Source organism: Cololabis saira, chromosome 12 (genome assembly GCF_033807715.1).
Source record: "Cololabis saira isolate AMF1-May2022 chromosome 12, fColSai1.1, whole genome shotgun sequence".
Lineage (NCBI taxonomy): Eukaryota > Metazoa > Chordata > Actinopteri > Beloniformes > Belonidae > Cololabis > Cololabis saira.
The window spans coordinates 5396851-5423947 of record NC_084598.1 but is presented as its reverse complement, the minus strand read 5'-3'; the positions used below and the strand labels follow the sequence as shown (position 1 = coordinate 5423947).

Below are 27097 nucleotides of genomic sequence, written 5' to 3'. Positions count from 1 at the left end.
CACCTTGACGAGCTGACATAACTGTTTTTTTTAAGAACGGGGCAGGGAATGGCTTTCATGATCACAGCATTTATTTAGAAAAGCTTTGACTGTAAAATGGCAGACACAACATCACAATATTGAACAAGAACACCATTTCTTCTTTTTTTTTTTTTTTGTTTTAGGTTATAATTTTTAGCAAAGTCGTAGACATCCACAATTACAGTATGGTAAAAGCCTTCAAGTACATGGAAAAACGTGTGTCGATATGAAACATGCAGGAGAGCCAAACAAAAGCAGCAGCGTTTCTCCGTCGGCCTTTAGAAAGAAAAGACTCCAGTCGCTGAGAAGGGAGCAAGGTTGGAGCAAACAGCTGATTCAGCTGGAAGTTACAAAGGAATTTCTTGTATTTCTCTAACAATCATTTGCAAAAAAGCAAAAAGAAAAACTACTTGGTCACAGTCAGTGTTAAAATTTACATTTTCTTAGAAGCTGAAATGTACTAGCTTGCAGGGAATGTGGCACATTCTGAAAAGTTCAGAGAAATATCTTGAATATTCGAATGGCAAAAGCAGCTTTGTGAATAATTCAGCTGTTGATTCTCAGTCCTACATGTCATGGTAAGAGCTTGGGTAGAAAGCAACTTGACTTATAAAGTTAGTAAGACTTGAACTTGAGTTGAAAAGGCCCGTTCTGCTCTGACTGGGATGTCAGATCTGTCACACGTCAGCAGCAACTCTGAGAACCCCATCAACTCTGGATTAAAATTCTTGTGCTTGTTTTCATGCGACTTTCTGGCGTTAAAAACGTCACCTGCTCTGTGTTCCTGTTTTTATTTCACTACTACAATTTTTTTAGTCTTTCTGCTCAGTCACATTGAACCTTGTGCTCTACAGTCAAGTCTGCCTGAAGTGAAGGCACCGCTCAGCTCCTCGTAATCAAGACGCATCCGTAGTCGCACAACGATGCCGACAAAACAAAGGAGCATTTGTGAACACATGAAACACTGTAATAATGCAGAAAAAAATGCATATACATTAAATGTCGCACACAGTTCTTATAAAGATGCATTTCATCAAAACATTTGTGGACACCGGTTATTCAGTTTTATGGCACAGAAGGGACTTTGAGACTTCATCACCCCAGTTTCTGTCAATTATAAAAATGTAATCAAGGCCAGCACACATCTTACATTTGTGAGGTACTTTCAGCAGCTGGTAGGATCATTTTTGTTGCTATACAACCGTTTAACTAGACTCCTGAACGTGTTTAAATAAATGCTGTCTGTGCTCTGATTAAAAAAAGAAAAAATTTCAGATCAACCAGGTTTTTATTTGGGTTTTTTTTGTGCATTTTGCTAAGATTCTTGTGGTTCTGGGACTCACTTAGCCTGGCAGTCTCAGCCATAAGGGTTTTTATTCTAATGTTTAATGTATTACAGATCAGGAAAGTGACATCAAAGCTTTTAAGAAGCAAAAGTTCATATCTAACAATATTCTGACGCGTTACCTTTGAAACCGAGTGCAGAAAACGTTTGTCTTCAGATCAACCAGGTTTTTTTTGTGCATTTTGCTAAGATTCTTGTGGTTCTGGGACTCACTTAGCCTGGCAGTCTCAGCCATAAGGGTTTTTATTCTAATGTTTCAAATTTGGGGCCATTTTGAATTTTTAATCACAGATTTTATGCCTTGCATCCCACAAATCTTTCTGCCCCTGAAGCAGCTCGTGTTCATCCAGACTGTCTCCTCCCTCCACAACCGTTGGTATTTTCCTCCCAGTCTAGTCTCAGACGGTGGTGACGGACAGCAGCGGGTTGTACACCTTCTTCCCGTCAGCAGACCTGCTCCCGTGAGCCAGCAGCTCCTGGATGGTGATCCAGTTGTCCAGGATCTTGCGGCTGCGCTTCTTCCCGCTCCTGCGGTGGCACAGCTCCAGGATGGAGGTGGGTTCCTGCGGTGGCGCCCCCTGCTGGCCGCCCCCGCCGCCTCCCTGCTCCCGCTCGCGCAGGCAGTCCAGGCGGCTCTGCATCATGAACTCCCGGCGCCGCCGCTGCTCCCGGGCCCTCAGCAGCTGCTGCTTGCGCTCCTCTTTGCTCCAGTAGCGACCCATCTTCATCTCGCTCACGGCGTCGTCGTCCGTGGTCATGCCGCTGCGCTCCTCCCGGATCTTCATGGCCCGGGCCTTCAGGAGCCGGTCCCTCACGGGCCGCTTGGCCACGTAGCGTGAGCCGTCGCTCCGGATCTTCACCTTCCACTCCATGCGAGGGGAAGCGGGCAGCAGGGGCGGGGACAGCGGTACAGTCACAGTACTGGGGGTATGGGCCACGTCCTTGCAGGTGCTGCCCAGGCTCATGGGGCTGGCGTCGTCCCCCCCCTCCAGGGCCGGGTTGGTCCTGAGGCCCAGGCGCTCGGAGGCCGACGGCGAGCGCAGCTGCATGCAGCTCAGGTAGCGCTGCGGCAGCTTCACCTCCGCCTGCCGGCGGGACAGGTACGGGCTGTTCTCTGCACTTCGCCCCCCAGCCCTTTCTGCCGTCCCCCCGGGGGTGGGGTTCCGCCTCACCCCTGCGTCCGACCCCCTCCTGGCATCGTGGGGGAGGGACCTGGCCTTGGAGCCGGGGCTGCAGGTCTTGGCCTCGGCTCCTCTCCGGTGAGCGTGCGGCGACTTGGGCTGGTTCAGGTTGGCCTGCGACTCGTCCCCTCGCTTGGCTCTGGTCCCTCTCTCCTTCTGCCTGGTGGAGGTTTGGAGGAGGGTGTCCCCGCCCTCGGGGCTGTGGGTGGAGGGGGACGGGTGCTGCTCGTTGACCAGAGGGGTGCTCCTGCAGCTCTCCCCCCCGGTGTTGTAGGCGCTGGTGCTGTCCTTGTCGGAGCGGTCCCTCTCCGGCAGCTCGTTGATGTCCGACAGGGCGTGGTGGCACGACTCCTCGTTCCCCAGCGGGTCCGTCATGTCCAGCCGTCCGGCCCCCATGCCGACCCCCGCCGCCCCGCTCTTGTCCTCCTGCGGCCAGGCCTTCATGCAGCGCTCCCTCAGCTGCTGCATCTTCTGCGCCCTCAGGATGTTGCGACACTTGAACTCAAGGTGGCGGAGTTCCTCCTCCAGAAGAGCCATCTCGTGCTGGGTCAGGCTCTCGTTCCGGTTCTCATCCAGCGAGACCCCGCCCTCCTCTGGCGCCAGCCCCGGGGGACTACAGTTCTTCTCGTAGAAGCACTTGATTTCCAGCAGTTCTTTGTACCGCTCACACTCCTCCTCCGTCAGGCCGGGCATCATGATCATCCTCACGGGGTCCGTCATGTAGGCCCGCTCCAGCCGCTCCACCTGGTCCAGCGTGCTGAAGCAGTCCAGGCCCAGCAGGGAGTCGGTGCTGAACTGCAGCTCCTGCGAGTGCAGCAGGGGCGGCGTGTCCCCTCTGCCGGACAGGAACTTGCGCATGCTGCCCGGCGTGTTGGTGGTGTTGGTGTTGGAGGCGCTGGTGTGGTCGTCTCCCAGGAGGTCGTGCTCCGACGACTCCTCGTAGCGCGTGCTTTCGTCCGTCCGGCCCACGCCGCTGTCCAGCTCCTGGCTGTTGCTCAGCACCGTCTGCAGCAGGTCCGGGGGCTCCCCGTACAGGGGGGGGCCGTGGCCGTGGGAGCCCCCCCCGGCGGCAGCGCCAGCCGGCCCGGGGCCCAGGACGGAGGCCCCGGCTCTGTGGCAGCCGCTCAGGTGCAGGGCGTTCTCCAGCGGCTCCAGCTCCAGCTCGTCTGCGTCCAGCTGGTTGTCGTTCTAACGGAACAAGTGGAGGAAATCAGTTCAGTGTTGAAGAGACGGAAGACAAAGATATTCTATATTAGGATATTATACATCAGGAAAGTGACATCAAAGCTTTTAAGAAGCAAAAGTTAATATCTAACAATATTCTAACGCGTTACCTTTGAAACCGAGTGCAGAAAACTTCCTTTATGTAGAGCTGGGCCAAAATACTGATAAGACTAGAGAGGCTTAGAAACCACCAATATTTTGGGGAAATTTCTTTTTTTCTGGTTTGTAATCAGAAAAAATGCATATACCATATTTTCTGGACTATAAGCTGCACCTGCATACAAGCCGCATCCGCTCGATTTAAAAAAAAGATATTTCAGCTGCAGATATTTATGTTGTTAGATTAGATATTTACTACATGTACAGAAGGATTTTGAACTGTAAATGATGTACATGTTTGTACCTAAATAGATCCTTTCCTAACAGTGTCTTTTAACACGGCAGAAACTTTGCTGATTAAAACGGGACAGAACCAAGAGAAAATAACCAGTATTTATTTATCTGTTTGAAATCTGCTTCTACTTCTATCTGCTAAAGAAGAAGTAGCGTATTCTTCTTTGCATTTATTTTGTCTTAGTTTTGATTCTAATTCCGGTTAGAGCGCCCGAGCGGTGGAAGAAAAATCCACAGAATAGCTGCACCTTTGTATAAGCTGCATGGTTGAAAACCTATGAAAAAAGGAGCGGCTTATAGTCCAGAAAATACGGTACATTAAATGTCACACGCAGTTCTTATAAAGATGGATTTCATCAAAAGATTTGTGGACACCGGTTATTCAGTTTTATGGCACAGAAGGGACTTTTAGACTTTTCCACAGCTCTGTGGTTCATCACCCCAGTTTCTGTCAAATTATTATTATAAAAATGTAACCAAGGCCGGCACACATCTTACATTTGTGAGGTACTTTCAGCAGCTGGTAGGATCATTTTTGTTGCTATACAACCATTTAACTAGACTCCTGAACGTGTTTAAATAAATGCTGTCTGTGCTCTGATTAAAAAAAAAGAAAACATTTCAGATCAACCAGGTTTTTATTTGGGGTGTTTTTGTGCATTTTGCTAAGATTCTTGTGGTTCTGGGACTCACTTATCCTGGCAGTCTCAGCCATAAGGGTTTTTATTCTAATGTTTAATGTATTACAGATCAGGAAAGTGACATCAAAGCTTTTAAGAAGCAAAAGTTCATATCTAACAATATTCTGATGCGTTACCTTTGAAACCGAGTGCAGAAAACATCCTTTATGTGGAGCTGGGCCAAAATACTGATAAGTCTAGAGAGCAATCGGCTTAGAAACCACCAATAAGTTTGGGAAGTTTCTTTTTTTCTGGTTTGTAATCAGAAAAAAGTGTGTGATTATAAATTTACAGTTACATGTCACTGAGAACAGAACTAGTGCTGAACATTTAACATTGTTTTTTTTTTAACTACGAACTTTCGAGCAGGCCTGGAAAATGTCTTCCTCTCTTCATCACGTCAGATACTGATGTTGGTTCTGGGTGACTTTTGATTTAAACTAACTTCAGTTGAGTCCAGATGCAGCATTTGCATCTGGAAGTTGTTACATCACAAGACCCCAGTAACCTGGAATAAGAGTGAAATAGTTCCCAGGAAAAGGTCTGAACTGTAATTAGTAGCATTAGTAGAAAGTAAACATTAATAAGGCTAAATCAAACCAAATACCAAATACCAAATAAACAGTTTGGTACGTTCTGAGAAAGACAGCAATAACTAAAACGTCCAAATGTTTAACGATGATAGCAGTGGGAGTCTGATGCAGTATCTTTTCCAGGATCTTCACAGCATTTAGCCAAGTGAGGGTCACAATCCTGAAGGATGTGAAGGCCAGATTAGAACCCAAAAACCCCATCCACATCCTGTTTTAAACAGATGAGCCTACGATCAAGGTGCACCAGAATAACGGGAGGAGAAGATTTGAGAGGGCCCGGAATAGCTAGTAGTTTAAAGCTGTGTCGTCTCCAGAACCCACGGAGGCGTGTGAGGGCGCGCACGTGCTGTTTAATGATGGTGTTAACAGAAAATAGGTGGTCAGATTCAGCAGACGCAGCAACACCCACTGGAGAGAGTTTCACTGCACAAATAATCCACATGACCCAAAGCAGAGTGCAGAAGCATCATATGGATTCCTCCCGAAACACTGCGTCAGTCGGGTTGCATTCCAGTGGCTTCAGGAAATAAATAAAGGATGAAAGAAGCACATCACCTAGACACAGCTGCAGTACAGGTCTGCAGAGGTTTACGGGAGGAAAGAAGTATTCTTAACTGATGTCCACAGATTCAAGACATAAAGAGGTCTTTGCCTTCTCTGCTTTAAAATAAACCTTCTGTGCATGTTTATGCGAATGTACTGACAGTACTGGAGTTGAGGGGGGATGAGGGGGGATGGCATCCCCCCCCTGAAATAAAAACGGTCCAAATCATCCCCCCCTGAAATAAAAACGGTCCAAATCATCCCCCCTGTAAAACTGCCATCCCCCTTTTCCATCCCTTATGTCATTTCATCAATGAATGGGGTTTTACTGCTATTTCAACATTTAGTCATCACCAGAAAAATAACACCAGAAAAATAACTTATTTGACAATTTTTCACTTGAAATAAGTAGGAAAATCTGCCAGTGAGACGAGATTTATCTTCTTATTACAAGCAAAAAATCTTGTTCCACTGGCAGATTTTTCTACTTATTTCAAGTGAAAATCTACTTGAAACAGGTGAAAATTGTTGTTTTTTCCAGTGATGAGTCTTGTTTTAAGTGTAATGAGAAATGAAAAAAAATCTCATGTGAGATTTCTTTTACTAAAATGAGACATTTTAACTAGAAATAAGACGGATATTCTTCTTAAGATTGTGAGTTTTTGCAGTGATCCATGTTACTTATCCTGTGAAGGACAGAGTCATATTGATAAGTTCAGAAAAGTGTTTTTTATTCTTGTGTTTTGATGTATTTGATGTAAGCCCAGTGGATATTTCAAGCTTACAGAAGGCTGCATTTAACTGCTGCTATGTCATTCCTGCAGTATTTCTGCAGGTGTTTTGGTCAGTGCTATTATTTGTAATATATTATATTATTTGTAATCAGCACAAATTATCTGTCCCCATATGATAAAATCCACCATCCCCCCTGAATTCTTTTTACAACTCGAGTACTGCTTATGGAAGAGGTGTGTTTGTAAGGCATGACAATAGCTATGTCTGTTTTCTGTATATTAGTCACCAAGGATATGGAGGGAGTGATGCATGGAGAGGGGAGGAGAGAGGATGGGTGTGTCTCCTAGACCTCTAATCTTTGCGGCAGGATCTGCGTCTCTGAAACTCCTCTCCGTCACTAGATGGAACCAGAGCTCTGCTATGAAATCATATTCGGTTCCCACCGGTAATTTGTATGAACAAAACGAAAGAAAAAAAAAACAACCACAGCCTTGATTGAGTGGCTTTTTGCACATGAAGTGATTTTCTTTTCTTATCATAATTCAATTCCGGAGAATGAAGTGTCCATCCGGAGGAATCCGTTCTTCCTTGAAACAGGTGCTGTTTCTTATTTATGATGCTGCCTTCATTTGAATGATAAGAAAATGGAATTGAAACACAAAGATTTAGCCTGAGATCTCTCTTCCTTCTCTTCCTTCAACCTTTATGCAAGTTCTGTGTAATTGATTAGATCTAAATGTGAACTTCATGCAGGCTGCGAGGCGCAGTATTGACTTTCTACCTTTTAATTCTTATTCTCTGGCAAAACCCCATTGGTTCTCCATCTTTCTTGCCCCCAGACAGCAGATCAAGCTTTAATCTGTGCTTGTGCTTTTCCCCTGATGATCCTCCCTCTCCTCCTCTCTCCTCTCCTCTCTTCTGCTGCCTCTGAATCTTAATGTAGGACAATGCCTCGGCAATATAAATCGTGTCCGCCTTTTGCAGGTAGCACCTGTGCTCATATTTTCAAACACAAGGACACGCTCAAAAAGAGGAGAGGCCGTTTGTGTGTGTGTGTGTGTGTGTGTGTGTGTGTGTGTGTGTGTGTGTGTGTGTGTGTGTGTGTGTGTGTGTGTGTGTGTGTGTGTGTGTGTGTGTGTGTGTGTGTGTGTGTGTGTGTGTGTGTGTGTGTGTGTGTGTGTGTGTGTGTGTGTGTGTGTGTGTGTGTGTGTGTGTGTGTGTGTGTGTGTGTGTGTGTGTGTGTGTGTGTGTGTGTGTATGTCTTTGACCTAGTCCATTTTAACGAGTGCCTTTTAAATCTGCCCCGTGGCTTAGGGAGAATACAAATGTTTTATTTCTTCTCTTCTCACATAAATGTGCAGACCTCCATGACTCTCTAACAGTAGCAACAACAACAAAAAAAATCCATTCCAGTGGGTCAATATGCAAAGCAGTGTGTCTCAGTAACTCAGCAGATGTGAGCTGCAGGGCTCTCATATCTGTTTAGAGTGACCTTGTGAGAAATCAAGTGGTTCCTTATTAGAAGTTACAAGCACTATTTATCTCTCTCTCTCTCTGCTTTCTGCGGGTTTGTCACGTTGCCGCCCCTCTCTGCCTCTCCTCTCTCCTCTCCTCTGCAGACTCCAGGATGATGCAGGGCAGAGCTCCTCTCACTTATATTGCCATAGTCTCACATCTGAATGGTATAGGACTTTATATCCAGTACTGGAGTTGAGGGGGGATGAGGGGGGATGGCACCCCCCCTGAAATAAAAAGGGTCCAAATCCTCCCCCCTGTAAAACTGCCATCCCCCCTTTCCATCCCTTATGTCATTTCATCAATGAATGTGGTTTTACTGCTATTTCAACATTTAGAGTCATCACCAGAAAAATAACACCAGAAAAATAACTTATTTGACAATTTTCACCTGTTTTAAGTAAATTTTCACTTGAAATAAGTAGGAAAATCTGCCAGTGGGACAAGATTTATCTTCTCATTACAAGCAAAAAATCTTGTTCCACTGGCAGATTTTTCTACTTATTTCAAGTGAAAATCTACTTGAAACAGGTGAAAATGATGAGTCTTGTTTTAAGTGTAATGAGATTTTTTTTACTAAAATGAGACATTTTAACTAGAAATAGGACAAATATTCTTATTTTGAGTTTTTGCAGTGATCCATGTGAAGGACAGAGTCATATTGATAAGTTCAGAAAAGTGTTTTTTATCGTTGTGTTTTGATGTATTTGATGTAAGTCCAGTGGATATTTAAAGCTTACAGAAGGCTGCATTTAACTGCTGCTATGTCATTCCTGCAGTATTTCTGCAGGTGTTTTGGTCACTGCTATTATTTGTAATATATTATATCCACCACATCCCCCCTGATTTTTTTTTACAATTCGAGTACTGTTTACATCCCACAAGGTAAATGAATGTATTACTTGATACATACAGAAAAAAGAAGTGTTTTTAGATGAGCGTTCAGGTTCCCCCCCCTGCAGACCACTCTGCCCACGTCCTCACCTCCATCTCCGGCCTGGCGAGGAGCAGGGAGACGTTAGTGCTGTCCTCTCTGGTGAGGATCGCTACCGCCTCCTCTCTGTTCTGGATGTCCACTCCGTTTATCTGAGGGAGAGAATGAAGAGGATGAACTCCTGGGCTTTTGTCAGGCAGTGTAAGACCATTTATCCCAAAGAACAGATTTAATTAAACTGCCTACTTCAGGAAATGGGTTTGCTGCTCAGCTCCGTTTATTGGGTGATAATATTCTGCGGGGATTCCTATTAAATGCTGCACTATTAACAATTCACTTCAAAATTGGAAGCAATCCCCAGTGAAACCTGCGCTGATGCGAACCAAGTGTCATCCAACCAGGCTGGTTTCGTGATTTACTTGCAGCAACATTAAAACCTGCAAGTACTTGCAGGTACTTGTGAGCCTGGCAGAGTCATCGGGGTACCTGTAGTATCCGGTCTCCCTTGCGAATGCGGCCGTCCATTGCAGCAATGCTAAGTGGGTTCACCTGGAATAGGAGAGGTTGTTGAAGATTATGAAAAAAATGAGACAGGAATATTAGATTCTGAGAGGGATTTGATGTTCCTGATGCAGGTGTCACCTCTCCCACGTAGATCCCGAGGTCCTCCTCATCGTCGGTTCTGTAACACACCGTCAGGCCCAGTTTATCCTGCTGACGAGACTTGTACAGCTCCACCTCCTAGTGCAGGGAGAGAGATGCTCAGAGAGAAGCGGGGCAGACCGCCGTCGCAGTTTCAACACAGCCAGCAGGCTCTCACCTCGTACTCCAGCTCATCCTGCCGGTCCACCTCGTGCTGCGTGATGTCAAAGTAGTCGGTGGGGTCGTAGTACACCGGCTCCGTGAAGCTGGGGGGGAAAAACATTCAGGAAATCAAACCTGACTGAATCAGAAAGCTGCTGGTACAGAGACTGATCAGACCATCAGACAAGACCTGATAGTGCCTTATGTTCCTGGCAGAGCTCTCCGCTCTCAGAGTGCAGGTTTACTCGTAGTTCCTAGAGTATCTAAATGTAGATTTGGAGGACGGGCGTTCTGCTATCAGGCACCATTACTATGGAACCAACTTCCAATCTGGGTTAAGGAGGCTGACACCACCTCCACCTTTAAAACTAAACTTAAAACCTTTCTGTTTAGTAAAGCCTATAGTTAGTGTTTAGTAAATCTCTAGCTGGTGTTGGTAAATCTCTAGGTAGTGTAAACTCTAGTGTGTTAGAGTCAGTAGTCAGGCCACCTGCCTGCTGTGCTGTTGCCATCCCTGACCCACCAGTCTGGCCCTCGGCAGGAGGGTCCCCCCTGATGAGCCTGGTCCTGCTCAAGGTTTCTTCCCTCCTAAAGGGGAGTTTTTCCTTGCCACTGTTTGGCTTAAGGTTTTTCTCCCACTAGGGGAGTTTTTACCTGCCATTGTTTATGTAATAACTGCTCTGGGGTCATGTTCTGGGTATGGGTCTCTGTAAAGCGTCTAGAGACAACTCTGTTGTATTAGACGCTATATAAATAAAATTGAATTGAATTGAATTGAATTAGTCATAGTTGCAGCTATAGAACAAGACTATAATAGTTAGTCTCAAACATAGCTTGGTGGTAGATATGCTGCAATAGGCCTCTGCTGCAGGGGGGCACCGACATGATCCACTGGGCGGTGCCTCTCACCCTTCTTCTCCTCTCCTTTTCCCTTTTTTCTCTTCTCCATTTCCATTTTTATTTATTATAAATATCTCATAGCTATCGTTTTTGTCCATCGTTCCTGTAGTTTCTTGTGCCGGCCCCCCTTTTTCTCTTTTGTGCATGTTTGCAGGCCCTAGCCTCGGGAGCTGCGTTCTGGCCTCCGGTCCCGGTACCCCCCCCCATCCCCGGTCATCCCGTTGCTGCTACCAACCGCCTACGTGGATGTCTGCTGTGTGCTGCTGATGCCCCCCCCTCCCCTCCGGTCATCCCGCTGCTACTTCCACATGCCTGCTGTGTGCTGCTGACGTCCCCGACTCCCCCAGTCTGGCTTTCGGCAGGAGGGTCCCTGTGAGGTTAATTAAACCTTTGAACTTGTTTTGCCATTATGAAACTGTGACATGCTTGGCTAGCAGAAGTCACGGCAGCCACTTCCTGATCTACTCAGGTTTTGGACTGTCCTGGTGACAGCTGACCACTGTAATGTCAGGAATCAATCACTGGTTATCACTTCCACCCATTGTTCACTGTCTAACCGTTTACTGTTGACAGTCCTAATATGGTCATTTCCTGTCAAAGTTTCTTAATAAAAGCATGCTGCAGAGGGGAGGAACTTGAGGAAGCTCAGGAGTTCTCAATGAGGGCCACACGTTGCCCTGCACTCCTCTGCTCTCCCCCTCCTGCAGGAGTGCGCTAAAAACCCATTCCAAGGTAGTCTCTGTGTCTTTCCTCGTTATGAATTTATGTAATGTTGATTTGGACCCAACAGTCCCCCGTTATGATCCTGGTCCTGCTCAAGGTTTCTTCCCTCCTATAGGGGAGTTTTTCCTTGCCACTGTTTGGCTTAAGGCTTTTTTCCCACTATGGGAGTTTTTACCTGCCATTGTTTATGTAATAATTGCTCGGGGGTTTATGTTTATGTTTATGTTCATGTTCTGGATCTCTGGAAAGCGTCTAGAGACAACATCTGTTGTATTAGACGCTATATAAATAAAATTGAATTGAATTGAACCATTCATGCTCACATCTCATTGAGCAGATACGGCTCCAGGAGAGGAGGTAGAGGGGGGGATGGGGGCGGGTCGGGGGGTGGGGGGGCTCCACAGGGATGCTGGCTGCTCCTGCCCAGAGTCAACATATGTTGGAAGCTGATGTCCGTTTGGGTGCAGCTGTCCACACAGTCGGCCATGCCCATGGTCACCGTCAGCTGCCCTGCAGGCGCCCCAGCTGCCCCCCCCCGCCGGCGGGGCCCCCGCCTCGGGATGTTGCACCGGACGGGGTCTCGTATGTCCAGGGTAGGGTCTCCGGAGAGGCAGGAAAGCTCCTTCCCATTCATCTGAGGTGAAAAGCAGACACGATCTTAAGCTTAATGAGATAACAAACCAAAATGATGTGAGACGTTCACAACAACATTTAATGAGTTACTTGACAAAATTCAGCAAAAATGCATCAAAAACATGGATGACAAGCAGGGAAAAGAGACCGGTCAGAGAACCACATCTGCAACTCTGTCAACAATTAAAAGAATAAAAAGCAAATGACTAAAGGATGGAGGGTTAGTGCTATTCATTATCTGCCTACATAAAAAGAATAAGTGAAGCCATGTTCACACAGAAAACTGGATAATACACTCAAACCAACATATGAGCCCATTCAACATGACAGAAAGCATAAAAAAAAGAACTGATATGAAAGGATTTGTCACATTTAAACATCCAAGCAGAGATGTGGAAACAGAGACCTTTAGGCGGCCGTCGGGATCAAAGGAACACAGCATGTTTCCTATGTGACCCTTCTGTGGAGAGATGGAGAGAGAAGCAGGACATGCAGAGTCAGCATCATCACAACACACAGGGTTTCACTCTGACACCATTAATTTACGAGGGAGTGAACTAAACGTGATTTTAAAAAGCATGTATTCATGATTTTTTTTTTTTATTCAGTGATAGGATCATTTCTTAGATTGCTAACTTTGTGCCTCAACGCTTCTCTACAAAACTGTTACTTTGGTTGCTTTTGTAAGTGATCAATCTGCTAATATTCTGACATCATTGTCTTCTATAAAATATAAATAAATGCTGTAATAAAATGACTGGCTCATCATTTAATCACTGGATTATAATAGAAAGACAACCAGCTGGTTCTACTAAGTTTTTTATAAACAAACGCTCCTTTCTAATTTGAAACAAAGGACACGGTTCATAAAACTTGAAGTGGGTGAGTTGAATCCCTCTTGTAAAACACAGCTGGGCATCTGAAGAGGACTCGTTGGGAATCTTAAATGTTTTTCTACTCAATCTTCGTCTGCTTGGGTTGTTTGTCATGTCACAATCAACTCACATCTGCGGCTGTTTTCAGGTGTTAAATCTGGTTCAGCCAGTTTCAGATTCTGATTACACAAAATACTTTTTCAACATTTCATCCTGTCACAGTTTTTGAGTTAATGTCAGTTTTCACAGTTTTGGTATTTTAGGTTCCTGTTTTATTTTGAAATGTTTGTCTTGACTTCCCTTGTTCCCTGATTGTTTGCACCTGTGTCTCCTCAAGCTTTCTGTGTACATTCAAAGATCCTCTATACAGAAGATAGCGCTTACCGTTACTGCCAATCACGGCCGCCGCAAGGGGTGTGCGAACGGTGCGACCGCACGGGGCCTCGCGCCCCAAGGGGCCTCGCGCTATGGGCCGTTTTTTTTTTTTTTTTTTTTTTCAAAATTTTTTTTTCGTTTTTTCCCTTATAAATATCAACAGTCACGTTCCATTACAGACCTAAATGTGTACTAGTCTGTGCATATCAATAAATATATGTGCAATAATGTGCGTGTCTGTTGTTCAATACAACTGATCAGACCAAGCGCAGACACAAGCTGCTCTGATCCAGACGGGTGGAGTTGGAACAAACTGTCACACAATGTCGAGAGAACGAGACAGAATCAGGAAATTTCCATCAGAGGATGAAAAAAGAAAAAAAACTAAAGAAAATGGAAGAGTTTATTGCCTCTCTGAAAGGCTCATTTGATAAATTTGTTACAAAAATCACCGATCCAGCCGGGTCTCAAGCAGCCGTGGGGCCCCGCGTCGAGGCAAGCCAAATGATGATGAGGCAGGGGAAGGTATCCAGTATTTTGCTAATTGTAGAGTTAAAATTGCGCGTATAGACACCCGATCCGACCCGAAAAACCCCCAAAATTTTGCGAGGGCCCCCCCCAGCCATTTCGCACAGGGCCTCGCAAATCTCCCAGGCGGCTCTGCTGCCAATAGTATGAAATGGTAAACAATTCCTGTCTCCTAAGTGGGCGTGGTCGCCCACCCAGTACAAGATCATCAGATCAGTCTAATATTTTTTTTCCCTTCCAAAAAGACTTCAATAATAACAATAACAGTATTATTAAGCAAAGAAGCTAGTTTTATTTTAATTTTAAACTTCATTTTATCCGATGGGAAAACGACACGGCAGTTATGCAGTGACCGACGACTCTGAGCAGAGCTATGTATTATTATTATATTATATTATATTATTAGCTATGAGAGCCAAATCTCACGAGATAGGGTTGCTCAGACAGAGACAGGTCTCAAATAAAGTTCATTTTCTCCTAATCTGTCGGTCTGAAAATTGCCATTTTGGTGTCAGAATGTTCAGAAGGTTTGTGGCTTTTGAAAAATGGGTCCCATATTTACTTAGGTTACTATGGGGCGAAGGAATTGGTAATAATCTGTGCTCACGTTCACTTTACCCATAGGACTCAATAGACTCAGGAGCTGCTGTTAGTCTCCTAAAGGGGCAGTGGAGAAACCCACGTGACACAGATACAGGAAACACAACCGTAGTGGGCTGTCTCGTTTATAGAACGTCTCTGGTACATCTTATCTCATCTTCCCCTTGCTCCCCGCTGGTTCATACCGTTTCCTTCCTCCACATGTCACGTGAGGGTTTTTTGGATTATGGTCATGTTAAACTCTTGTGTTTTTTGATTCCCGCTCAGTCGCGTTTTTGGTTTAAGTTTAAAATAAATCAAGTTTTTTGGAACTCCTGCATCCGGGTCCTACTCAGCTTCATCCCTGACACACCCACACAATCAAACCCCTCCCTGTCTTTACTTCCTGAAGACTCGGCACCTTTATTTTCTTTTTGCTTGTCTGTCTTGGTATGACACAACTTTTCCACTTTTTTTTCGGTACTACCCTATTTTCCGCACTATAAGGCGCACCTTCAATGAATGACGTATTTTAAAACGTTTTCCATATATAAGGCGCAGTAAATATCTGGTAAAATACCGTACTATAGTGGCTGGGGTTGAGTTACGTATCTACCTGATGGAGCTGCGCTACAGGAAATGCTACAAAATCCTACAGCAAATGCAAAAAAAAAAAACAAGAAGAAAAGTACCGTATGTCAAACTTTATTAACAAAATAAAAACCAGTTTTGCTCCGTCTCGTCAAAGTCGCCATTATGCGAGTCAGCGTTGCTGCTGTTGTCGACGCCAACTACATTACCCACAATCCCCCTGACTACAGTAACAGAAATTACCGTAATGATCATATATAAGGCGCACTGCATTATAAGGCGCACTGCCGGTTTTTGAGAAAATTTAAGGCTTTTAGGTGCGCCTTATAGTGCGGATAATATGGTATTTTAAATTAAAGTATTCTGAATGTGAGTTTGTATTCATATTAAAAAAAAAAACATCTTTCAGCAACATCTTAGCAGAGGAGGAGACGTTTCACTGAAACCTGTATTGTAGCCATGATACTTGTGAAGAACCTCAACTGCAGCTTCACAGAGCAGCTGAACGCTGCACCGTTCATTTAAATTGACACATTTTCTCCCATTTTCAGCACATATAATGACCCTTGATTCGTGACATGTGAGACAGAAATAAGGCCGTGCATGTGCCGCTGAGACTTTAGAGGATTTTCTGGGCCACATCTTTCCCGCCCTGATTCCCTCTGCTACGTCCTCTCTCTTGTCCCCGTCCAGTAATTGCATGTCAAGCCGATGTTCCCCTGCAGCAGAGCAGCAGAACCTGCCACACGTTCAGCTCCTGTTCCCCTCATTCTTCCTATTATCTGCAGCTGCAGCACCGCCCCGTCTGGTCCACCTCTGCTTCTAAACCTGTTTCCTCTTGTCTACCCTTTCCCCTTCTATCCCGGCCTCCTCTCCCGCTCCTTCCCCGTCTTGTTTTCGCCGAGCTCGGGCCTTCTTCTTCCTCGCCGTGCTGCCTCAGCAGTCCTGTCTGCCCCGTCCCCTCCCTGGAGGAGGAAGCAGCTCGCCCTCCTCCACTTCCATCTATTTCAGCCGCTCCATCGCTTTGTGTGTTTGTCCTTCCTGGCAGAAACGTCCCTCCATAAATCTCACTGTCCCTCTTAATGAGCTTCTTCCCCAGCAAAGTAAGATGCTTCCCTCCTACGTGGCGGATCGGTGAGGAAGGAAATAACAGTTGTTTGCATTTCCTGCATTGTGGGTTTTACTTTTGCTTTGAAAAAGATGCTTTTGCTGTTTAGATTGGTAAAAGCAGGAGGGTTGTTGTGTTCCCGAGCTCTGCCCTGTTAGCAGACAGCTCTGCGGTCATGAGTGACAGGTATGAATACTGATAGAAGGGACTGAGAGGGTTTCTCATTCATTATCAATGAGAGGTGCTGAGATTGCTTTGAAGATGACTTCATGCGGGGTAATGGTTGTTCTACGTTCCACAGCTTTTGGACCTGAATTGATGGAGAGTCCATTAACGCTCTTAATATGGGCTGCTCTCTATTATCTCTGCGTTAGCAGGTCATTACCGTGTCTAATATTTGTAAGCTACACAAGATATGAGAATGAACCCCCTCATCTCCAGAGAGGCCAGCTGACAGTCCTGCTGGGGCCCCGGACAAAATAATCTAAGATGGGCCCCCCTGCACCCGGATCTCTCCTTCTCCTCTTCCTCTCCTCTCATTCTGCTCTTCAGGTTTTTATACAAGCTAATGGACGTTAACATTAGAGCTAGCCAGTTAGGTTAAGTTACAAGGTTGGTAAACGTTGTAACTGTTTCTTACCTTGCTCTACGCTGACTTTATTAATTCCAGCTTCACCGTCACCCCCTTTTTAAAATATTTATGTAGAAAATCTCTGAGGCCTCTATTTTCTTCTTCTCTTCTTCTCTTTTCTCTTCTTTTCTGAGCACCGGACTTGTGCTGACCGGACATTTTGACCATTCTAATGGTTGAATTAAATGATAACATCAAATTTTGATCAGCGGCCAAACCATTTTTGTGTTGGGGGTTCTTGACCACAAGGACAATTAGGAACAAAACAAATAACAAGCTTTTATGTAACTCAGATACTACATATTTTTTTCACAAATAGGCATATTTTGAAACATTTTGAAAAATTATTCCATAATTTAAAGGAGCGTGAGGCAGGATTGAGGCAGGATTTATGAAAAGAAATTTGTATACGTTTTAAGTTTTCCAGTAATAATGTCAGATGAAGCGTTCCGAACCAAAAAGAATGATCCCTCTAGTGTATCTCTCTGTTGCCTTGAACAGGCTGTGTGCTGCAAAATGTGCTGCAATTCGGGCCCAAATTTCCTGCGCTGTCCTGCGGATGTGACGTAACATGACGCTGCATGCGCGTTCTCCCCGTTCTCCCGTGCCGGCTTCACTGTTGGCTGCAGTACCCCCGACGGCCGTCGTGGTGAAGGGTGGCACTAGAGAGTCTCATTTCTTAAAAGGAGCCTCATTTTAATGAAAATTAAAAAAAAATAAGAAAAAAAAATCAGTTCTGGGCCCCCCCCCCCCCTACCCTGGGCCCGGGACAACAGACCCGTTTGTCTCCCCCTATCGGTTGAGCGTGTCTCCAGATGCTGTACGCGTGTGCACTTTAAATGTGTTTGAAATCGAATCAAAATTCTGAAAAGTATCCGAGAATTCACAGCAGGGGGTGGGGCGGCTGTAGCATCGGCGGCGGGTGCTGAGCTCAGGGTGGGGGTGATGCGCAGGGAGATGAAAGAGATGCAAAGAGTTCAAAGTGTAGAAAAAGAGAATGCAAAACAGGGGAGACAGAAGGGGCGGATGGGGAGCGAGGAGGAGCCGAGGTGAAGACGGGGGTAAGGGAAGCTGGAGAGTTGCAGAAAACAAGCTTTCAAGGAATTGCTGCAGGAACGTAAACACCAGTGAAGTCTGAGTTGAGCTGTGGCATGTAAACAAACATACAAAAGGAGGTCCTGGGGAATTACTCAGTGGCTGCTGCATAATTAGTTTTCTCATCTCAATGTCCTTCAGAAAGGAAATGAATCTCAAGGGCTGTGGAACCGGCGGAGATGAAACAGAGAAGGCGTGGGACCACGACTCGCCGTAAAAGCACACAAGCGGCGCGTCTCTATGTTTGTCTAGAGCTTTGTTCCTCAGCGTTCGTGCCGGGGCTCCTTCTCGACTGAACTCTGCACCCCCCCAACATCATCAAATCCACTTGTTCTGTAATTGATTTTTCTCATCTCCCATGCTTGGAAGGCTTCTGCAGTCAACCTCTTAGAAAATCAATTAATCTGGAGACAAAGTTGACCTACTCCGGCTGTAAGCCCAATTGTTCGACATCATACAATTTAAGGCCTAACAGATACTGATGCCAGTGAGAAGATATTGATTAAGGAGGTTTCAAACATTCCTTGAAATGATAGCGAATGCAATTAACAGGCCTCGTGAGAGGGGGATGGGGAATATACATCATTTGTCGATACATAAATCAGTAGCAGCGTGAGATCAATGATGGAGAGAAAATGGCTCTGATGCTGCTGGAGGAACAGCCAGTTCCTGAGAAAGAGCAGGTGAGAGATTTGATAAATCATGGCTGATCCTCAGCAGAAATGAAAGCATACTACTGAAAGACAGTGAAATAAGATGCTCCTGGTCATATTCTCCTGTTCTGCTTGCGTATTGAACATAGCAGGAGAGTGACATCCTCCCCATCGGCACCCTGCATGTGCTATCTTCAGGATGAGTCTACGAGACATGCCGCAGCTGCAAACAACATCCATATGCTTTAACTGCACTGGAGGAATCAGACGCAGAGTTGACATTAAGGGAAGCTGACACTCCACAAGGCATCGAGAAGTCTGTCAGGGTTTTTCATAAACCAATGTTTGTTTCTGCTACTTAACGCGTGACATCTATAAGCAGAGGTGTCAAAAGTGTTCACATTCATTACTCAGGTAGAAGTATAGATACTAGAGTTTAAAAATACTCCTGTAGAAGTTGAAGTATCAACTCAAGTTTTTTACTCAAGTTAAAGTATAAAAGTACTGGTTTCAAAACTACTTAAAGTATAAAAGTAAAAGTAATGTAAGGGGGAAAAAAGCCATTAAGGACAAAAGCCATTGAAAATGAATGCATGTTAGTATAATGTAAATATATTAAAGAACCATATATGTGTACTATTGAGCATTAACATGTGTTTCAGAGAGCAGCAGATATGATGACTAGTTGCCTATAAGTATTGTAATGGTGCAAAAAGTCAAACTTCAGAGGCATGTTATCATTTATCCTAACCTTTATTGGAATGTACATCCAAGTTTAGTTGCAGGAATCTGAGGGAACGGATGTAAGAACAAAACTGGACAAGAACATCCTTCGTTGAGCCACAACCACAACCAAATTCACAATTTAACTGGATGATTTTTTTTTAAGGGCCGAAATGAAATAGAGTAACGAGGCTGTTTTTAAAATGTAAGGAGTAAAAAGTACAGATAATTGCGTGAAAATGTAAGAAGTAAAAGTAAAAAGTCGTCTGAAAAATAATTACTCCAGTGAAGTATAGATAACCAAAATTTCTACTTAAGTAAGGTAAGGAAGTATTTGTACTTCGTTACTTGACACCTCTGTCTATAAGCGTTATTAACATACCTCAAACATAATAACTAACGGGGTGTGATTTAGCCATGAGGATACGGTAATGTCTTTTTAGCTGCAGCTATTACTCCACTTGTTTACAACTCATCACTGCTGGCAGGTTTATAATGGAAAATGAATAGCAGCATGATTCAACACAGCTATAATATAAATACTTAAATCTGCATCTCTCTGAGGAGGAGGAGGCCGGAATTAAGTTTTTCCTATTAAGCGAATGGAGTGAATGTAAATGGGATGCCCCCCTGACTCTGAGCACCCCGGGGTGGCCGTGACACGGGGAGCAGAGCAGGTCGTCCTCCAGATAGAAAATTGGCAGCTCGTGCGTCAAAGTGTCATTGGGGTGTGGCTGGAGAAACAAGAAAGGCTCCATATAATGAGGTGCTGGATGAAAGAGTGTGAATGGATGAAGGAGAAAGGCTCTGTAAAGCCCTTTGACCCCACACGGGGATGGAAACGCGTCGTACAAGTCCAGACTATTTACATATGCTGACGCTGAGCAGCGTCCGCAGGTCCTTGCTCTGATTTTTCAGCTTCTTCTTTTTGCCTCTTTTGAATGTCAGCATGTTTCCCCGTGTCATTGTGAAGGAAAGCTCATCGGGTTTGTTTAATGACGCTAGTTGCCATGGAAACAGCCTCCAGCTTTACAGTGACTGGTAAGAGAAAAATAAGGGAGCGGCTGCAGGGCTCAGGGGGGTACAGGTTCGCTGTGTGTGTGTGTGTGTGTGTGAGTGTGTGTGCTTTGGGAGGGGTTTAGGTACTCTCCGAAAAGCGTAAAATGCAACATATCGCTCCAAATGCTTTACATTGTTCCTGTAGGTCCACTGCTGACTCTCATTTATCAGTTTGATGGCGTTTCCCGTTTTACTGTGGGCTATATTGATTCAAAGCATGCCAATGGGTGCGCACACGCCACGCAGCCGTGCAAAGCGCATGTGTTGCAAAGGTCCAATGTATAATGCATGGATTTTATTCCTTTGGCAAAAGAGGCAAGTGTTAAGATATAATTAAATTTAACAGCCCGATTTTACAGCACGTTGTAGCCTTAAGCCATTTAATGCTGTATTTATTCTCTAAAAACAGACAGCTAATTTGAAGTTGTAATTACACACGTTAGCTATGAAAAACAGCTGAAAGCTGCAAAACCTCTGAAGGAGAAAAAGACACTATGAAAAGGAAAGAAAGGATGGGGCTGATTTAATTATGTATACCTCACATACCTTTGCTCGTAATGTTATTCATTTATGTTTCTTTCACTCAGTGTGGTATTAATGAGGCATCTGCCTCTCAACACGGGCAGTGCTTGTTATCATTACCAAAGCTAAGCGATGCTACACGTTATGGGAAAGTGTGTGTCTGTCTGAGATCACGTCTCTGCTGACTTCTCTCTTTTGTACTCTCACGCACACCAGCTCATGCGTCCTAGATGAGACCCCCAGGTCCCATTACAGCCCAACTACACTTGTGGCCACTGGCTCTCTCTCTGATTCGTTATGCCACCTGCGTCTGCGCTCTTGTCTCACGCTCCTCTGATCCCGGCCAGCAACGCTGCTTCAGCGGTACGCGACTACAATATATATATGGACTGCTCCCCGAGTATCTGTTTACCTCGCTCAAACACCGTGTACACATTTGCTCTGCGTACAAGGTGACAGTGCTTCCCCCCGTGCTCCAAATCATCCAACACACTTCCTGCCTTGTCTCCATGGCGATGCACTTGTCACCGCACCCGTCTGGAAGCCACGTGCACGTGTCTGTTAGAGCTGCAACGGCTCTTAAATGACCAGCTTCTGGTCAAACAACCATTCAGGCACAGTTGACCGGATTGGAGAGGCTCCGCTGTTAAGGGTAATGTCTGTGTCATTGTTGTCGACTCTCGTTACGTAAAGTCACTGATTTTTTATGATCGCACACTGTCCAAAACCACCTGGGGCCTCGACGGCAGGCTCAGAGATGTGTGAAGCCCCGCAGGCCACGCCTGGGCCATTCAATCACAGTTAGAGATTACTGTTCAGACCAAGCAGCAGAAAGGCCTGATATAAGAGAAAGGTACATGTATATATATATATATATATATATATATATATATATATATATATATATATATATATATATATATATATATATATATATATATTGTATAGAGGGAATGTGCATGACGTCACAGATGCGACTTCACAGCAGGTTTCGCCCACTGAGTGTCAGAAAGACTGAGTGTCAAAAAGACTGAGTGTCAGAAAGACTGAGTGGCAGAAAGACTGAGTGGCAGAAAGACTGAGTGGCAGAAAGACTGAGTGGCAGAAAGACTGAGTGGCAGAAAGACTGAGTGGCAGCGTAAACTTTCAGTTTGAGCAACTCAAAAACATCTAAAATGGGAAAGAGCTGTTGTGCGATCGACTGTACTCATAGATTTAGCAAGAAATCAGAGTTATCGTTTTACAGACTGCCGAAAAATAAGCTTAAGAGAGACAAATGGATCGCTGCAATTCACAGAAACAACTGGATTCCAGGCACCGAAAACGTGGATTTGTGGTTCCCATTTTGTATCAGGTAATGTTGGATTTTTGGGTAGCTAACGTTAAACGGTCAAATCATAAAGTTTGGTGTCCTCATCACTTTAATTTCTACAACAAATCCTGCCTTGAAGTCGGACCAAGCGTCAAGACTTTTGTAAGCCTTCAAGCTTTGCTTCGTGTATTTCCCCGGCGTAGAAATTAAGTACATATAAATATCAGGAAACTGGATTCGTGGCCAAATATTAATGTCCATGGACCACTGGTTCTTGGTAACTGTACCAAATATTAATGTCCATGGACCACTGGTTCTTGGTAACTGTACCAAATATTAATGTCCATGGACCACTGGTTCTTGGTGACTGTACCAAATATTAATGTCCATGGACCACTGGTTCTTGGTAACTGTACCAAATATTAATGTCCATGGACCACTGGTTCTTGGTAACTGTACCAAATATTAATGTCCATGGACCACTGGTTCTTGGGGTAACTGTACCAAATATTAATGTCCATGGACCACTGGTTCTTGGTAACTGTACCAAATATTAATGTCCATGGACCACTGGTTCTTGGGGTAACTGTACGGGTCACTGTCAAGTCCAACTGACTTTAATTTAAGCTGATAATCGGCACTAGTTGCAGCCATTGTTGCCACTCAGTGTGAGTAAGGGGGCTGGTCCAGTGGGAATGTGACATCAATGCAGACTCTCTATACTGGTATATGGTACATTTCTGCTGCTTCTTACCCTCATTACCATGCACATGCCTGGACTCAGGCTCTGCCTGTTTTTTTTCCTCTGTTGGCACTGGCTCCGGCACCAGATGCAGCCCAACTAACCGGCCCAGACCCTGACCCAGCTGAGGCCTCGGGTGCCACAGATACTGAAAGTGTTGCGTTGTGTGCCCACGGGTGCTGAGCATTTTTCATGCTTAGTAAGCATGGAACATATTTCAGCCACTGCACGCATCACCGGGTCGCCAAAGCAGGGACTTCCTGCGAGCACTGCCCGGCCAGATGAGCTTACTCACGCACAGTCTGTGGTCTCAGTTGGCAGGTGGTACTGAGGATGTAACCGTGGCAACCCCTCCCTCCACTTTAGCCCAGTTTGACAACCTATCCATCCATCTGCCCCGGAGATTCTGCAGCAAGACATTACCTCCGCCGTGCTGGCTCCGATCATGTCACCGTAATCACTGTGAAGCATCGTTATTTTTATTATCACTGTCACAGAAAGACTATTCCGGTGCGGTAATTAAGAGCCACTCTCAACATGTGAGGATCTGACTGATGTGTGTATAAGCAGACATGAAGAGATACACTTGTCCAGTAAGAGAAACTGACTGAATTGAATTGAATTGAATTGAATTGACTGAATGTGTCAAGTGATGTGGACTTTTCTATCAGTTTCATTCCATTTCACACTTTATACTGACACTTTATACTTTATATTTTATTTATACAACTACAGTCACTCTATTGTAACATTTTTTTTTTGACATTCTTATATTTATATATTTTTTTTTGTACATAACGAGACATCCCCCATTTATCTGTTCATTTTATTCTATTTTACTTCTTATTCTATTTGATATTTTCAACGTCTTGCTGCTCAGTTGTCTTGCAATTGCCCCTTGGGGATAAATAAAGTTTTCTGAATCTGAATCTTAATCTTTCCTGCATTCATGGGCTTAATTAGCTGAATTACTTATTTTCTATATTTTATTACTGGTATGTTTTCCATGACATTCATGACATGTTGCTGTTTTTTTGTTTGTTGGTTTGTTTTAATTTAGTTTAGTTTAGTTTTTGCACCATTGTCTGGTTTGTTTATGTAAAACCTATTAAGGACTTTAACTGGTTTAATGGTTTGGTTGAAGTACTGTATCCTCAGATGTTACAGATAAAAATATCTCCTTTTCCAGCAACATCATTTAAAGATAATTGAGAAAAAGGGCGAGCACACAAAGGAGCAGTGAGAGAGGGACAGAGAGGAGACTGAGTGCTCACCTGGAACATCACCCTGTACTGTTCCTCAGGTTTGTGAACCACACACATGTTGCACCCCATGGTGACTGGACGGGGTTGTGGAGCGTGCAGGTCCAGCAGCCGAGGAGCAGCCCTGGCTGCAGGATTCTTTGTCTGTGGCGGTGGGAGAGAGAGAGAGAGAGAGCCCCACCCTCGTTCAGAGGTGCTGGTGTGCAACACTGGTCCTCTTCAGAGGGACACGCAGTACATCCCCGACACTTTAACTGGCTTTGTCACCGTCTTCCTGTCTTGCGTTTCGCTCACAGACCAAATGTAACACTCCAGAGTCAATTCAAATAGTCATTTAGTTTCCACTTCGGGCAAAAAAAAAAAAAAAAAAAAAAAACAACTAAAAAGCAGCACGTTTTTGTGCACTTCTTGCTGATTTTTCAGCATTAAATGAATCTTTTTTTGTGCAGTTTTAAAAGGGATCAACAGTAGACTGGATCTGGAGAAAACACTGCAAATATCCTGCTGGTTTGTGCTTTATTAGTAGATGTGGGGATTGTTTTAGGGAATTAGATGCTTCTCAAGTCAGAAACATAACGCTGCAGTTCTCCCAGCAGAACTCTGCTGCACCTGAACTCCTCCACCCTCCCACTGCTACACCCCCAAACAATGCAGGTATAAAAGATCTCTCCCCAGTCCAATGCTGAGCTCCTCCGGCTCTCCAGGCTCTCCGGGTCCTCTGAAGGCCTGGCTAGCGCGGCCAGAGATAAAAGGGCTCACCTGAAAGCTTCCTCTTCTTAAGGATCAACGTGTGGCTAAAGATGTGGGAGTTGCAGCTCTGTGAGCGGAGACCCGGGGATGAAGGAGCCGTCTAAGGCCGTGCCCGGGACACCATTAGCCGGCACCTGTAAGCTCCTGCTGCGCCGCTGAGATAAGACCAATACACACCTGCAGACGTGTCCCGATGGGAGACAACAAGCTTCACAACTCTGGCAAATTCCTTTCAACTCTGAGCAGAACTGCCATCGGTGGAGAGCTTATTTATCAAACCTCATCTCTGAGAGAAACCAAATGAAAAACTGTAACTGTAAGTTGTTGAAGTGAGTTGTCTTTCTCTTGTCCATGAAAAGTATTGGATCATTGATCGTCAGCTATTGCACACTCAGCGCTCAGACTGCTCCTGGGTACGACGTAATGGGTTATAATGAAACTGATGCGTTATGATTAAATTGATGACCTCTTGAACCTTGATTAGATTTCTGGATATGGACGGTTTGATTTTGTGCTTGCTGGGTTTTTATAGAGCTCAGAACTTCATTTACAAAAGCAGTAAATCTACTGTATTACAAACCCCTGGAGACACATCCTCTCTTGCTTTGCAACTATTTAAATTGTCCTTTTTTGAAGCGGTCATAAACAGCCTAACACTGTGGATCTGTATTTACTCTGAGATCAGCTTCAGTCTGCATCCTTCCAGGACGAGCAGGGAGGGAGTCGACTCTAAAGGGAACTTTCTTCTCTATCCTCTCCCTCGCCCTCGGAGTCTTATGTTGCTCAGACCTTTATCTTTAATCTTCTCCAGAGAGTCCTGCGTGAAACGTCCGTGGCGTTCTGCGCCGCCATCAGCAAAGGTGTTGGAGTTAATCCCCACTGAAGGCTTCCCCTACACCTGTATCCTTTCTAGTGGCTGTGTAATCCTTCACACACTATCAGCCTCACATGCAGATGCAGGAAAAGCTATCTCTTAATGAGAAGCATGATAACCTGGGGAAGGGGGGGAGAAAAAAAAAAACCTGATTGTCAAACTGTCCAGAGCAGGCAGCCAATCATCAAGCCCGAGTGAGGAGCCAGACATGCTCAGCAGGCAGGTGTGTTTCCAACTGTCATCCGCTCCGTCTCCCGTTCACCTCTAACTGCCCCACTCAGTCCTACATGATTGCTGCAGTGGAGTGTCTTCAGAGATTCCCTGCTCCCTAGATTTCCTGCTTTTAGAGTGAAACATAGCACGAATGGGACAAATTACTGAGAGTATACGACTCAAATGCACATGTCAAAGTTAGTCCGTCTTCAGTCCGCTGCTGGAAAAAAAGAAAACGAAATGAAGCATGTCCAGTTTAATCCTCCCTTTGTCCTCTGCTGGCAGAAATATCCACGTTAAAGTCTTTTTTTATGTAAGAAAAGGAATCAAAGCCACGGCGAGTATATTCCAGGTGGGTGAAGTGTTGAGCATCAGTCTTAGGTCAGTGATAAATCCCCCATCAGCAGGCTCACAACATCAGAGACATCACTAATGGCTGATTGGAGGATACTTCTCTCCGTCTCTCCTTGGACACAGTGGCAAACACACTCCCCCTCTCTCTGCACCGGGGAAGGAAGGGGGAGCGCACAAAAGCTGCTTGTTCTCCACCGGTGAGGGAGCTGACAGTCCCGCACGCTGCACTACTACTAAATCTGAGTCTCCCGGATTTCACATTGGATGATTTCCCTCTTTCTCCGTCTCTCCCCCCACCCCTTTTTCTCTCTCCACATGCAGGGCTGGGCTACTGCAATCTTTTCAAGCCCCCCATAATTTTTACCCACAGCTCATTTGCCAGCGTCTCTCCCCTTCTCTGCTCCTTGGTCTCTCCTGCCTCCCCGTGCTTGTCTGCAGGCGACAGAGCATGCACGGGGAAGTCTATGCAGCTCGTCTGACGAGGACAGCATGAGATAACAAGCAAAGCCACATTAAAGTGAATGAAATATCAAGGTTTCATGTGCTGCAGCACCAAACAGACGAGCAGGATCCATCCATCTACATGGCATTTAAGCATTTCAGTGGCAGCTTGTGTTTTTATGAGCT

General features: G+C 45.1%; 1 protein-coding gene across 2 annotated transcripts; it reads right to left on the bottom strand.

Moving 5' to 3' along the window:
- Positions 1 to 89: 89 nt before the first annotated feature.
- LOC133456696 (PDZ domain-containing protein 4-like) lies at positions 90 to 26694 on the bottom strand. 2 transcript variants are annotated; one of them, XM_061735232.1, is made up of 8 exons: positions 24292 to 26694; positions 12631 to 12684; positions 11915 to 12225; positions 9985 to 10072; positions 9807 to 9905; positions 9651 to 9713; positions 9215 to 9316; positions 90 to 3735 (listed from the first exon to the last, which is right to left on the bottom strand). In XM_061735232.1, exons 1-8 carry the CDS (start codon positions 24349 to 24351, stop codon positions 1765 to 1767), a joined length of 2748 nt encoding a protein of 915 aa, XP_061591216.1. In that variant the 5' UTR covers positions 24352 to 26694; the 3' UTR covers positions 90 to 1764. The 2 variants fall into 2 exon arrangements, with proteins under 2 accessions (XP_061591216.1, XP_061591217.1); XM_061735233.1 differs by lacking the exon at positions 24292 to 26694 and adding an exon at positions 16019 to 16085.
- Between the last annotated feature and the right edge of the window lie 403 nt (positions 26695 to 27097).